This window comes from Labeo rohita, chromosome 12 (assembly GCF_022985175.1).
Source record: "Labeo rohita strain BAU-BD-2019 chromosome 12, IGBB_LRoh.1.0, whole genome shotgun sequence".
Taxonomy (NCBI): Eukaryota; Metazoa; Chordata; class Actinopteri; order Cypriniformes; family Cyprinidae; genus Labeo; species Labeo rohita.
The window spans coordinates 11,684,004-11,699,405 of NC_066880.1; the positions used below are offsets into that span (position 1 = coordinate 11,684,004).

The window sequence follows — 15,402 nt, forward strand, 5'->3', positions numbered from 1 at the left end:
CTACTCTCCTATCTATAGACGTTTCTCACCTTTCCGGGTTTCTCATTGTAACGGTACTCTTGGGAAGCGTGATAGATCCAGGTGCGAGCTTTATTAACACAACGTAGTCAAGACAGGCCGGGTCGATATGCAAACAAACAGTGTAAACCAGGGCAAAAACAATAGCGTAATCCAGAAAACAGGCTGAACGTCAAAATACCAGAGAGCAGTCCAAAAGTGGCAAATAAACAAAGCAATGGAACAAGGCAAAAACTATGACAATGGAACTAAACCGTGGAATTAACAAAACAAGGCAAGGCAAGGCAAGGCAAGGCAATGAAAATAGAGAAAACACTTAGTCGAGTCTGCACAGGCAAAACAATACTTTGCAAAGCCTGTTTGGTCTAGGCCTCCTTAAATGGCCACCAAACAGGAAGTAACCAGAGAAGCAGCAGAGGGAGCGGTAACAGTCAGTCAATGTGTGAGGGCTCCCTCTGCTGGCATGGCGTTACACTCATAGCAGAAGTCGTCATAGTTAGGTAAAATCCAAGAGCAGTACTGGGAGAGTACCACTATATTTTTTGCATTCCCATTTGCTCAAATAGCAAAAGAAAAAACACACGATAGTGTTTTCACGACTTTCAATCAAAGGAAAAAATTGGGGCTAGACCGAAGGGAAACATGTCAAATTTAACTAGTTTTTTGTAACTTGATGAAAAGGTGATATAATACAAATTATAGTATTATAAATGTACATACATACTTTTAAAAATCAAAATATAAAAAACTTTAAAGGATTTATGATGATGATGACCGTTGAAATGCGTCATCACAGGCCATAATGATTGGTCAGATCACCTGCCAATTAAACTCCTGGCCAACGGTCAATTAGTGGGTCCCTCTGAGTGACAACACTCTCAGTTGGGCTGTTGCTTAATATGTAATACAATATGTAAAAGCAACAAAAATGGATCTGTGAGGAGGCCATAAGGTACCTATGTTTGTACAATACGAGTATGAAAAAAGTATAGCGATGACGTAAGTGTCGCCTTAAAGTCAGCGGAAGTATCACACGAGGTCACACGGTTGTTGCTGCAGGTTGTTTTTTAAGTCTGTGGGTTGAAGCGACCCCAATAATGCAATATGTAGCCCATAGAATGTGACTTTTACTAGAGGAACCCCGGCCATGTACAAGTTTCAGGAGTGACAACCGCATTTAAATGCGGTGCAGTAAATGAGTCCCGTAAATTATCGTTCCATGTGCGTACGGAACAGCAGTTACTGCCGCATTTGTAACCATAGCAACATTTTGGCGTCTTGTGGGAGTGAATAAGAATTTAGCCATTTGGGATCTGTCATTTTTTGGCTAAAAACTCTTTTTATCCTTCGATTTGAACTAAACTACCGCTGATAGATGTACTGTGTTTTGTTTATGCTCGGGAGGCCGCTTTAGAGAGCGCTGCCTTGCAGTGTTGCCATGTTCTCATATTTACATGAGCTTTAGGCATGTTGTTTGGTCTTAGCTCATAAAGCTAGGCACTTTATGGAGTTAATAAAGTGGTCTGTTGCGGAGTGCAATATATTATTTGTTTGGTGTTATAAAACAAAGAGTGTAGGTGTTTTGGAGTATTTTTTTGTGCTTGTCCTTGTTTTTTTTTCTATGAAGACCTGGCAACACGGGCACTTTACCACAGGGCTTCTGAGCACAACCAGCCCTGTGTCAAAATGTGCTGAGGTTAGGACCTCTCTCACTGTTATTTTCTTGGATCTCACATACAGGTTAAGACACGTTTCTGATGCACGTTTAAATACGTCATTAACAACTAGTTGTTCAGTTCAGTTTCGTACACACTGTGTGGACTTTTTGTAAATGCGATTGTCACTACCTGTATTTTTTGGTAGTTAATGTGGTTGACGAATGCAGAATTATGTGTGTACAGAACACGATTAAGGAGTAAAATGTGAATTGACAACCGCTTCAGTGTGCACGAAGCCAGCATGTATTTTATCCCGCAAGACGCAGTTTTTACAATTTACTGTACAATGTTTGGGTTTCTTACAGTTCCCTCAGAAGTAAAATATGCTTGTGGTCAAATATAAAGGTAGATAATCATTTTCCTTGGATTTCTTTGGTTTCTCTCAGGAAAACTATTGAAAATTATTTCCAAAGAGCAGGATAGCATGTGTGCGTGACTCTTTTGTTCCACTTTGTTTTCTTGTGGCTAGTTTCAAGGCCTTTTTATTTGAACTTTCGAAATAATAAGCCGATACAAACCCTTTCTGAAATTGTACGTCTCAAATCCTGCTGACCCCGCAGAAGATATGAATACTCCCTCTGAATTGTCACCCTCACAACATTATTTCCCTTCTGATGTCGGGTAATTTTTTTCTGCTTGATTGCAAATTACACAGACAGAGCTCATCTGGTCACAAAGCTGATGCTTGTCTTTTTGTATTCAAGACCCCTATAAAAGAACACAGGGCACATGGCACTGAAAACTATACAGAAACCAGACATTATGCCTAATTGCCTTTGGTAATAACAAAGAGCCTCCTATCTTCGGCTCCCCTCAGCTGTCCTATGAGTCACGTCCCTGTCCCATCTCAGTGTCCCTCTGCCCATTTCCGTCTTTACTTTGCTTTCAAGCTATGAAATGGCCCATGACTAATCGTCATGTACAGCATGTTGAGCGCTAGGCATAGGTCTACCCTTTCACCTTTCCACCCTCACATATGAAATATTTGACAAGTAGACCGGAGTAAACATGGACTTTAGACTATAATTCTAATTTTAGAGGTCAGAGTTCAGAGATCACAAGTGACAAGCACATATGTCTTAGGAAACGACATGAAATCCATTACAAAAAAGTTGGATATGGCCACACTTGGGGTTCTCGCCTGACCCCTTTCTCCCCGTCCATCCATACTTTTCTGGCCCTTGAACGTGTCAGTTGTGCTGCTGTATATGCAAGGTCAGAAACCTCATCAAAAATTTCTTAATTTGTGTTCTTAAGACACGAAAAATGCACGAAAATGAATAAGAAGTTTTTGTGTTGAATCTTTTTAAAGTATACACTCCTCAAACTCTCGCTTTCTAAATGTTCTAGTAGTTTCTAGTAATGTGAAAGTCTTTAGGAGGTCTCACATCTTCTTGGTGTTATCCATGAATCAAATTACTAATCTATGGTATTACCTGTGCCCTTCTGTAGCTTTGAAGGAAATCAATAACAAACAGCCTCCAAAACCCTGACATTTACCACAAATAAGATAAAAAGTACAGTCGTAAGTCGTAAGAAGTGTCTCTTTTGTGGAATTGTAAAGAATTTTGAAATAATGTTCTCCACCAAAAAAAAAAAAAAAAAAAAGAGAGAGAGAGAGAGAGCAACGTTGCCATGCCCCAAGGTCAAGGGTGAGGTAATTAGATAGGAGTTCCTGTCTGAGAGCAGACAGTACACACTGATTACATTGTTCTGTATCTTCTGTGCCTTTCTTTTATTTGAGGAGCACAATTATTTTAGTCTTTCACTGAGGTTCGCGTGTGGCTGTGCTTGTTGTGTACAAAGGACGTATTCGAAGGTATTTTTTAATCAGTCTGGCTTTCTTATTCCAAATTTATCTGAAACAGACCAGACACCCAGCTCATAAAATCGTTCATTTATTTGATACCGTGTCATTTGCTTTTCATTCACAGCTCATATTGTGCTTGATGCAAATCTGCGATGCTCCGCAATTACAATGGCACGCTGTGATCCCTTTCTTTCGAACAGACTCCACAGCCATTGATGCTTCACTTGAGCGATTATTAAATCTCGCCTCTCTGCGTTCCTTGTTTCCTACCGTGCAAAATTTCTCATAAATTCACTTTTTTCCCGATGTGACACGGCTAATAAATCCTCTACCGATATTGTGGACACATGTTCAATCATCATGTCTGAAGTGGTGGCTGGTGTCAAGAAACACCACATCCTAGTACAGCATGTTGAGTGTGTTCTAGGTGAGCTGGGTTGCGTCCTTGTGTGTTATTGTCTTGGGGAAAGCGGACTGATGTGATCCGACTGACAATCATGTCCCTATTATCGCTTAATCCTAGCTGCTAGGATTGAAAGTTAATCCAGCCTGATAAGACAGCCAAGAACAGTCAAACTGAGGAAACAGTCGAAGCTAAATCATGTATGATGACAGCCAGGTAACCGGTGATTCAAACACAGGACTGGCTTCTACGCTATTTCTGTAAGTTAAAGGGATAGTTCAGCCAAAAATGAAAATAATGTTGTTCCAAACCCATAAGACCATTCATCTTTGGAACACAAATTAAGATATTTTTGCTGAAATCTGAGCGTTTTCTCACCCTGCATAGATAGCAACACAACTGACACGTTCAAGGCCCAAAACTACCATATGGTTAAACCACTGATGTCACATGGACTATATTAATAATGTCCCTACTACCTTTCTGGGCCTTGAACAAGTCTGTTGCATTGCTGTCTATGCAGGGTCAGAAAGCTTTCGGATTTCATCAAAAATATTTTAATTCATGTTTTAAAGATGAACAAAGGCCTTGCAGTTTTGAAACGACATGCTAGTGAATAATTAATGACAGAATTTTAATTTTAGGGTGAACTATCCTTCTAATGCATTAGGTATCATGAACTAACATTTTAAATATATTTTTAGTATATTTTCATCAATATAAAGCCCTGATGCTTAATTTTCTAGTACACAATTATAATTTTCCCAATCACACTACTATATGCTGAAAAAAGCCATATCTTTTGTTCAGAAATGACGTTCATATCACATACACCGCTGTATTTAGCTGTCTGAAAAAGTTGCTCATTCTACTCTGCATTTAAGCATGAAAATGACCTTAAATATAAATTAATTTTATAGTTTTGCCTTCAGTTAGATTAGGTTATCAAGACATTTGAGTGTGCGTTTAAAAAATGTTTATTGTAATAAAACTTGTTTTATTTGTGTCAACTAAGTTACCCACTAGAACCCCTCCCACCACCCACCAAAGGAATGGTTTGTCCCATTCTTGCATGATTTGCACAGTATGATGATATTTCCTCTAGAAGCACATGGATGAAACACTAGAAGTTATGTTAATTGACCGTCAACAGTGTTACATAAGTATTATAGCTGCATATTTTAACAAGACAATTTAACTAAAACTTGTTTTGCTTATGAAAATGTATTTCTAAACATACCACATGCTCAGTAGTTCTAGGCTTCCATGTTGAGTATAGGCTTAAAGCACTAAAAATGTCAACTAAGTTACCTGTCAACTGTGTTATCCAGTAAAGGTAACATGGTGGACAGTAGCAAACATAGATGGTATTTTATGCACATATACCTACAGGTCACCTGCATTTATATAGCACTTTATACTATATAAATTGTTTCAAAGCAGGTATGTAAGGTCATGTTTGGGTTTTTGGGAAAAAGCCCTGGTGGAAAACCAGCATATGCTGGTAGGTAGGTTTTGATGCTGGTTTAAGCTGGTCCTTTGCTGGTTTATGCTGGTCCTTTGCTGGTTCATGCTGGTCCTTGACCAGCAACATGACCAGCAAAAACCAGCAAAGGACCAGCTTAAACCAGCATCAAAACATACCTACCAGCATATGCTGTTTTTTTTACCAGGGAGGAACATTGTCAAATTCTAAATGTACCCCTAATTATAGAATGATCCAATTTTTATTTTTGGATGAACTATTTATTTAACAATAGATAAGATTAATAAATGCTGTAAAAGCATTGTTCATGTAAAAGTCTTGCATTAGCTAATGTTAACATATATCCACCTTTTCCCTGAGTAATCGATGAGCGATGGATTGGGTGCTCTCCATAGAAATCCATGTTAAAACGAGGTAATAAAAGATATTTAATTAATTGAAATAAAACTTTTTAATATCAATAAATATAAAAATCTGAGCAGAGTTAGGATGTGCTGTTAGCTGCCACAACAACAGCAATACGTTTAAGGAATTACTGTAAAGTACTTGTTTTGTGTAACGTTAAATCTGTTCGTGTCCGGAGCTGTATGCCTTGCATAAACGGTGATAGAAGAAAACAAGCATGGTTTGCAGCGCTTAATGTGTGCAAAATAATTAAATTATGTGTTAAAGTAATGTGTGCTCTGAACATTTTGTTAACAAAACCCCGCGAACTTCGTCCCCATCAGGAGATGTATATATGCCCTCATCTGTTTTCAATCTGTTTTCCCTTGCGTCAAGTCATCTTTCCACTCATTAAACTGACAGGTGAGTTACTGCAGAACGACGGTCATTGCGACACTGTAATGTGATTAAACTATAGCGCCATGTGCTTTTTAAAACTATGAACGGATAAAAGACGCTAATTTGACTAGAAATTACACCAGAGACCGGAAATGTAACGTTAAAGCATCATTCTAGTCGGGAGAGACATCCGCGTTCAGGAAAAAGGTGGATAAAATACACACTAACACATAACTTATTCTGTTTTCCAGCTTCTTTCTGTCTCAAAAAGATTTGAGTGTACAATTTTTTTAGGACTGCTAAGCTGGTTAGTGACTTTTGAGTCATCAGTCAAACTGACAGGACCTCATCTAAACCACAAGAGCTTTTTATGGCTTCCTGTTCATGTGTCAAGTTTAATGTTGTAAAGTGTAAAGCGTATAACTATTTTTGCCCGTGAAAGACATAGTGGCGTAGTGAAACGAATGGGGCTAATCCATAGGAGAAGTAGACATTCAGTTTATCTCCTATTTTGGTAATGAGAATCCAAGAGTGCTTCAATTATAGTCTTTACACATTTACTGACAGTGGCAGCATGTCTTGTTTAGGACTAAATGGCACAGTCTGCCAGAGAACTGTCTGATGTGCACTTCAATGTCGAATACTTTTGAGCTCAGGGGTTTTAACACTTTTTGATGTCATAAACCTCCAAATATGATGATCCTTTTGATTTCTCTTCTTAAAAATATTACAGACATTAGTGTAAATATTTACTTTGACACTGTACCTTCTCCTGTGCTCACAAAGACTTTTACCTGAAGTAAATCAATAAATGAAAAAAGACAAAAGTTAAAAGGCCTTCTTTAGTTTGTTTAATGTAAGTTTCTCTTTGCTCTTGCATGTCTTACAGCCCTGTTCTATATACGTATATATTTATATTTCTTTTTACAGCTAACCAGTACAACAACAATGCAGAAATGATACTTGGAGAGCACTTCTTTCAGATGACGGAAGAAACCGTTTTTAGTAAATGTACATACAGCACATTTGACAAATACTGAACTGTGGTCTCAACCCTCGTAGTTACTTATGAATTGCATCACTAAAACATAAGTCATATTTCACACAACAGAGGTAATACATAGCCGAAAAGTTTGCTAGATTAGAAATAAACTTTGTGAAGCATAACATGGTAATTGTAAACAAAGATGGTATTTACAAGTAAATATCCAGAATGAATGTCATGTCCCAAAAGTTCCCAAAATAAGCAAATCGGTGCTAAGGACTCATTCTCCATGGTGTGTTTCACTGGAGAGGAAGAGAACGAAAATAGATGTGACATTTACAAATTTAAAGGAGTCTAGAAACTCAAAAAAAAAAAAAAAACCTGGCTGTGTTTTGACGTGATAAAATGTCGTGTCTATCCTGATGTTCGTTTCCCATAGCGTATCATCCAAGCTGGAGCACTGCAAAAAAGTCACTGCCACTTTGAGGGAGAATGGAGTTTGTAGGTCCTAATAAGGGACAGGAGCAGCAGGTTTTGCTGATAAGCCTTCAGAAAATTCTGTGCACTGCTTGACACTGTTTGAGTACAAGCTGAAGTTTGCAGGCTTTCCTGTGGCATCAGCTCAGAGAAAATAAATTATCTTCTGCAGCACCGTAGTATGCAGAAGCTGCATCAATCTTTCACTGTCAGAAGTGGTTCTTGCATCTCCACGCATCTCTGTATTCTCAACCAGATCTCGCTGTGATGGTAGAAAAAATTGCCACATATAAGAGTTCAGGCGACACCTGTTTGCAGAAAGTTTTTCGTAACACAAGTAATCCTAGATGACCTTCCACTGACGTTCAAATGTGTCCATGTTTGTCCGTTATCTCCAATAGGTGAGAAAGAAAAGCAGGTGGACCAAGAATAGTTTCATCACACCGAAACACCACAGCGCGCACAGAACCACTTGCGGAAAAAACTCATAATACAACATTTTTGTATGGTACAAAGGCGGCAGCAGCAGTCCAGCAGCAGGTCTGATCGGTGAGTGGCTATAATGTCTGTAGGGCTGTGAGATGGCCGAAATGAAGAACAGGGACCAGAGACAACAGCAGCGCAGTCCAGTCGACCAGGCAGACAGCACTAGTTGAACTCCGAGCTATTGCATTAAAGCTACTGGGGTCATTCAGATGTGGATCCTGTAGAAAAAGGTAATGTTTTCATATTGTTAGTCATTGTGATTTTGCAGTTTTCTGCTTGTTTGTTCTTATAGTTGTGTAGATTTAAAAATTTAGAAGCTTCACAGTTTAGGCAAGTATGTACTTTGAAAAAAAAAAAAACTTTTTTGTTTCCATAAATGGTATGAAAGCTATGAAAGCCCGTTTCTGCCAATGAACAAAAAATAAATGTGCTTTACTTTTTTCCTCAGAATTGTGAGATATAAACTCAGTTGTGAGTTATAAAGTCCTATTTTGAAGGGAAAGAAAATACTTCGTTAAGACGTAGTAACTCACAGTTGCGTCTTATAAAACTTGCAATTTTAAGAAAAGAAGTCAAACCTGTGAGATATAAACTTGCAATTCTGAGAAAAAAAGGTCTGGATTTTGAATTTACAGTGCCTTGCGAAAGTATTCATACCCGTTAATTTTTTTCACGTTTTGTTATGTTGCAGCCTTATGTGCTATAAATTACTTTTTTTTCCCCATCAGTTTACACTCCAGACTAGACACCATAATGACTTGTGATAACTTTGTTTATTATACATAAAACACTGAAATAAGTATATTGCATAAGTATTCATATTCTTAACTTAGTACTTAGTTGAAGCAGTTGACTCAGTACTTACTTTACAGCCTCAAGTCTTTTTGGGTATAATGCGACAAGCTTTGCACATCTTCATTTGGCAATTATCTGCCATACTTTGCCTCACCTCTTCACCTCTTAAGCTCTGTCAGCTTGGATGGGGGCTGGCAGACATTTTCAGGTTTCTCCAGAAATATTTGACTGCGTTAAAGACATTCACAGAGTTGTCTATACGCCACTCTTGCTGTGTGTTTAGGGTAATTGTCCTTCAGCCCAGTCTGAGGTTCTGAATGCTCTGGAGTGGGTTTTCATTAAGGCAGTATTTTGGTGCATTGCGCTTCCCTTCTACTTTGACGAGTCCCTCAGTCCCTGCCGCTGAAAACAGCCCCACAACATGAGGATGCTACGAGCACACTTTACTTTTGGGATGGTACTCTGCAGGTGATGAGCAGTGCTTGGTTTCCTTCAAACATGATGCTTGGAATTGAGGTTCATCAGACCAGAGAATCTTGTTTCTCACATTCTAAAGGTTATTTAGATGCTTTTCCAAGTGGGTTGCAGTGATGTTTGTCATTTTGTAAGTTTCTTCCATCTGCATATATGATCATGGAGCTCATCAGCTGCTTGGTCACCAGTCTAACCAAACCCCTTCTCCATCAATTGTTTAGTTTGGGCGGGAGGCCAGCTCTAGGAAGAGTCCTAGTTGTTCCAAACTTCCTCCATTATAGACAGTTGAGGGTACATGCTACTGTGAACCTTCATAGCAGCATAATTTTTTTTTGAACTCTTCCCCTAGATCTGGGCCTTGATGCAAGATTGTTTCTGAGCTTTACTGGCAGTTATTTTGACCTCAGGGCTTGGTTTTTGCTCTGATATGCATTTTCAGCTGTTAGGCTTTTTTTGAGAGGTGTGTGCCTTTCCAAATCATACTCATTCAAATGAATTTGCCACAGTTTACCTCCACTCGAAGTCTAGTAACATCTAAAAGCTATATGAGTGCTCCTGAGCTAAATTGCAAGTGTCCCAGAAAATATGAATACTTATGCAATGGAATAATTTCAGTTTTTTATTTTGAATAAATTTACAAACCTGTTTTGTGCTTGTCATTATGGCGTATGAAGTGTAGATAGATGTGGAAAAAAAGTAATTTAAAGCAGTTTGACATAAGGCTGCAACATAAAATGTGAAAAAAAGAAAGGGTTATGAATACTTTCGCAAAGTACTAAATTTTTATTCAGTGGCGGAAATCCACTTTAAAGTAAAAAAAAAAAAAGCTATTTGATTCTTTTTTTTCTTGTAATTGTCTTTATATCTAACAAATGCAACTTTACAGCTCACAATTGCAAGTTTGTCTCAAAATTCAGATTTTATATCACAAAATTTGGCTATTTCTCTTCTGTGACAGTCGCAGTTGTCAAATAGACACAAGAATTAAAATAAAATGGGTAATTATGAGGAAGGTGGGAATTTATTTTTCGTAACTGCAATTTATGTGACATAAACATGCAGTTGTATAACAGTCACAATTACAAGATATAAAATCTTTGTCTTTGACAAAATTGTCTCATGATTGTGACTTCATGTCTTATTATTGTAATTGTGTTTCTCCCAATTGTGCCAAATCTTACAACTGTGACCTTATGTCACATAAAATATGAGAAATAAATTATATATAATTATGAGATACAAAAAAATGTCTCAATTGTAAAATACTTTACGTAATAATTACCCGTTTTATTTTTATTCTGAGGTGGGGCTTTCATATCGTAGCATACCTTTATGGAATAAAATCACAAGGGCTGTTCAGACAATGCATGTCTTGCCTTTAAAAATACTATAAACAAAAAATCCACCTACTTAAACTTAAAAAACATAAGTTCAGATGCTGCCTTAAATTTTTAACTATAATCAAATTGGCTGTACAAGTCGAATTTTGAGTATTACTTAAATTGAAACTGGTTAAATTATTTTGAAAAAACTTATGTTACCATGACTTACTAATACATAATTTTTACAGTGGGATGCAGCAACAACAAGACACGTCATGTTGTCTTTTTTGTGCATAATTACATAGACAAAGATGTACAGAATGCATCTTGTGTGAACAGCCCCTTATTCACTGAAAATCTTAGGTGAGTAGAAATGTACGGTTCTTACCACACAAAGAACATCCAGAGTAACATTACTTTTCAGTTTCTGAGCCTATAAAGAAAGCGAGAAAGAGGCCAGCTGAAATATGGGCTGAAAAGTCAATTACTTGCAAGAAGCTCTTCAAGGTTTTGTGTTATAAACCATTTCTCACACTGAAGCATTTCCATCCAGCAACCCTTTTAAACTGAGTCCAGTGTGATCTAAGTCAAGCACAGCTTCAATAAAGCACAGTAATTCACCACGGCAAATAGAGGTCATGTAGTATTGGCCTCAACGGGAGGTCTTCTGAGTGAGATGTAATGTTATGATAATGAGCCCCACAGCCCACACACAAACACCACACGTACACTCTGGTCGGGAGCTCTCTCTAAGGTCCTGCTTCTTCTCAAATCAATGTGCTGTGTGTGTGTGTTTCACTGTGTGCAGGAGGCATTAATATGTGACACACCAATACATTTTAATACCCAGTTACATGAGACCCTGCTCTGTTATCCAGTTTCCCACATGCGCACACACACACGAGTTGGTTTGCTGGAACGATAAAGTGATTCCTCCGAGAATCTGGAATATAATAAAGGTGCCGCACAATGGAGAGAGAATGGAGCTAATTCTTGCGAAAAGCATTGTGGGATAGAATGATTAATAACCTTCCTGGAAGTCTATCTGACAAAAGAAACTGTCTACTAATAAATCATAATATTGTTATTACTACAATATGATGAATTGTTGTGCTATATCTGCAGGAGTGTATCCTGGTATTCTGTATTTGAACTGTATTATGTGCTGCAGATTTAGGGAAAAAAGGTTTTTTTTAAGTTAAATACAAGTTAAGCTTTATCAACAGCATCTGTAGAAAGTTCGTATAAACATTTACATGAACTACTTTTATATTTACATTAACTTTTCCATTTAATAAGATGAAAAATTGTTTCGATCATCCTTCTTAGGGAAAAAAAAATAGGTGGATTTTTATAAGGTCGTAAAACCCTGTGGAAAAACACAACCATGCTTAACCACTGTAATAAATGCTTAACGTTAACAACTTCAAGCACTCTACAATTGTGTGAAACATTTATTAAGCCAAAAACATGAAAAAAGCCCAGATGAATGCAGTTTTTATATTGACGCACGATGGCTATTTTTGGTCTAATAAATGCTTCACACAATTGGAGACTTAAGTGCCTTAAGTGTGTTTTTCTCCCCTATCATCACAGTATTTTTTTATTATTATGTATTTTTGACAGAGACCATTTGTGTTTTTTCTCTCTCTGAATTTTTTTCTTATAATATTGGTGTTGATTACAGAGATTTTGCCTTTTTTAAAGAATTAGTTCACTCCTGAATTAAAATTTCCTGATGATTTACTCACCCCGATGTCATCCACGACGTTCATGCTTTCTTTCTTCAGTCAAAAAGAAATTAAGGTTTTTGAGGAAAACATTCCAGGATTTTTCTCCATATAGTGGACTTCAATGGAAATCAGTGGGTTGAAGGTCCAAATTGCAGTTTCAATGGACTCTACATGATCCCAGGCATGGAGTAAGGGTCTGATCTAGTAAAACAATTCTCATTTTCTAAAAATAAAAATAAAAATGTATAAAGAAACTAAACTGAATGCATTGAAACTGCAGTTTGGGCCTTCAACCCATTGGCTCCCATTGAAGTTCACTATATGGAGAAAAATCCTGGAATGTTTTCCTCAAAAACCTTAATTTCTTTTTGATTGAAGAAAGACAGACATGAACATCCTGAATGAGTAAACTATCAGGAAATTTTAACTCAGGAGTGAACTAATCCTTTAAGCTAATGTAGCAATTCTCTATTTATTTATTGAAAATAAACGTTTTTTAATTCAATAAAAGAAAACAGCAAAAATACCTAAGAATTAAGGTGGTTTATAGGTTATACTTACTTTATACATAGACTTACAAGTTTTCCTTTTTTTCTACAAATGATGAGTCACAAATTACGTTTTAATCGGCAGCTTATGCTCCACAGACCATATTTAACCTGCAATATTCCTCTGAAGATCTGTATCTATGTGTATGCCAGTCGATTTAGAGGCCGTGTGTGTGCCAGTCTTGAAGTAAGATTTGCAGATGATTGGTGAAGATATGTTTCCCTCAGAAAGATTGTAATAGGTGGGTATATCCTGCTTAAGGGTGTTCCTCATGTTAATGTGCCAGCCAATTAGCTCTGACATGACAGCTCTGGCAGTTTGATGTATCTCATTTCTACCCAGAGGCCCAACGTGTGTGTTATCACTGCAACAGCCCACACCCATCAATCAAAAGTAAACCCTCATCTCACTCTGAGGCTCAAAAAATGAAAGTCATCGTATGCCATGCAAAGCCTGAAAGCATCCAAACAAGCTGCCGGCTGTTTGTAAAGTCGACGTAGGCTGTGCATCTTTAACCATCTGTGTGGGCCAACAGCAACATGTGTTGTCTGACTGACAGCTGTCGCTCACCATCAGAGATAGTCAATATGGTGGTTTAAAAGACGATTAGAAAAAAAAAGATTGGGTGTCCGGGTGACATTTTATACTGTTTTTTTATTTCTGGTGAGTAGGATGTAAATTTCAGTTAATTTCTGTAAATATGCTGCTTGCTTTCAGTACCTGCAGACTTCCACAGAAGCTGTAAAGATGGTCGGCATTACTATCTAGGTCATTGTTGAGTGGGTCATCCAGTGCATTAGACGTCCTGTCTCGTCCTCTCTGTGGAGTGTAAGGGTCAGGTGGAGTGGACACGATGGGTGGCTGGGGTTGCCACACACCAACATCTGTGCCATTACCAAACGCCTGGATGGCATTGCCTACAAAATGCATAAATGAAGAGAAAACTGTTCAAATTAAGGTAAAGCAAAAATCTCTATCTCATTTTCTCCAACTTCATAATCATCGTTGTTTTACCTATTTTTGTAAAGGATGTTTGACTTTCTGTGCACGTTCACTTTGTAAACACTGGGCAAACACAGTTTTATGCGAAAGTTTAGGAACCCCTTGCAGAATCTGTGAAAATGTTTATAATTTTAACAAAATAAGAGAGATCACAATGCATTAAGAGCTTGGAGGGGGGGGGGGGGGAACTTTTGGAATTTGAAGATCAAGGTAAATTGTACTTGATTTGTTTTCCGGGAAACATGCAAGTATCTTTTGTTACTAAATGGACTAAATGGAAAAAAATGATATTTCAACAAAATAAGAAAAAGTTGGACATCTTCATCCTGTTCAAAAGTTTTCACCCCCCAGCTCTTAATGCGTCGTGTTTCCTTTAAGAGCTTCAGTGAATGTTTGAACCTTTTTTTAATGGTTGTGTTTGAGTCCCTCAATTGTGCTCAGTGTGAAAAGATGGATCTCAAAATCATACAGTCAATGTTGGAAAGGGTTAAAATATGCAAAAGATGCCAGAAAACCAAAGAATCTGCAGGACCAGGAGGATTTTTCTGAAGAAAAGTGCTCAGTTTAACTGTTCCGAACAAACAAGGGACTCATGAACAACCGTCACAAAACAAAAAAATAGCCATAGATCATCCAGGTAACCACCGACAGTATTAAGAACCAAGGGTTCCCAAACTTTTTTTTTTTGTTGTTTCTTGTTCACTATATGTAAACATGTTTCATGTAAAATATCTTACTCAGGAAAGTACTAAATAAAAATAACATGCTGTTATTTTGTTAAAATTATTAACATTTTTCACAGATTCTGCAAGAAGTTCCCAAACTTTCGTATAAAACTGCGTGTGCGTGATTACATAACGCTTGAGGTCACGCTAGTGCATGACGAGCATTTGTAGTTAAAAAGTATATAAATTTGTATTTTTCTTAGAAAATGGCTGATCGTTTTACTAGATAAGACCCTTATTTCTCAGCTGTGATTGTGTAGAGCCCTTTGAAGCTGCACTGAAACTGCAATTTGGACCTTCGATTCATTGGCCACCATTTAAGTTCGCTATATAGAGAAAAAATCCTGGAATGTTTTCCTCAAAAACCTTAATTTCTTTTCGACTGAAGAAAGAAAGACATGAACATCTTGGATAACATGAGGGTGAGTAAATCATCAGGAAATTTTCATTCTGGAAGTGAAGTTCTTTAATTAAAAAAATATATATTAATAGATTCAGTTAACGATAACAACACTGTTGTGGAAGTGAAAATGCATTCTTAACCCTTAAATACAGTTGACACTGACATGTAGCTATCAAATTTGTTATCTACATCTATTTGATATTAAGAGCTTCTCTCTTCATCTCTTAATACTA

The 15,402-nt window shown here is 37.4% G+C and overlaps 1 protein-coding gene across 1 annotated transcript in view; it reads right to left on the reverse strand.

Annotated features, from left to right (window-relative positions):
- Positions 1-7,058: 7,058 nt before the first annotated feature.
- gfra1b (gdnf family receptor alpha 1b) overlaps positions 7,059-15,402 on the reverse strand; it is a 36,428-nt gene continuing 28,084 nt past the window's right edge. Inside the window, exons 7-9 of the mRNA XM_051124434.1 lie at positions 13,760-13,956; positions 11,146-11,190; positions 7,059-8,384 (exon numbers count right to left, since the gene is read on the reverse strand). Coding sequence (XP_050980391.1) covers positions 8,238-8,384; positions 11,146-11,190; positions 13,760-13,956 — 389 coding nt within the window. The 3' untranslated portion in view covers positions 7,059-8,237. The remainder of the gene's footprint in view (positions 8,385-11,145; positions 11,191-13,759; positions 13,957-15,402) is intronic.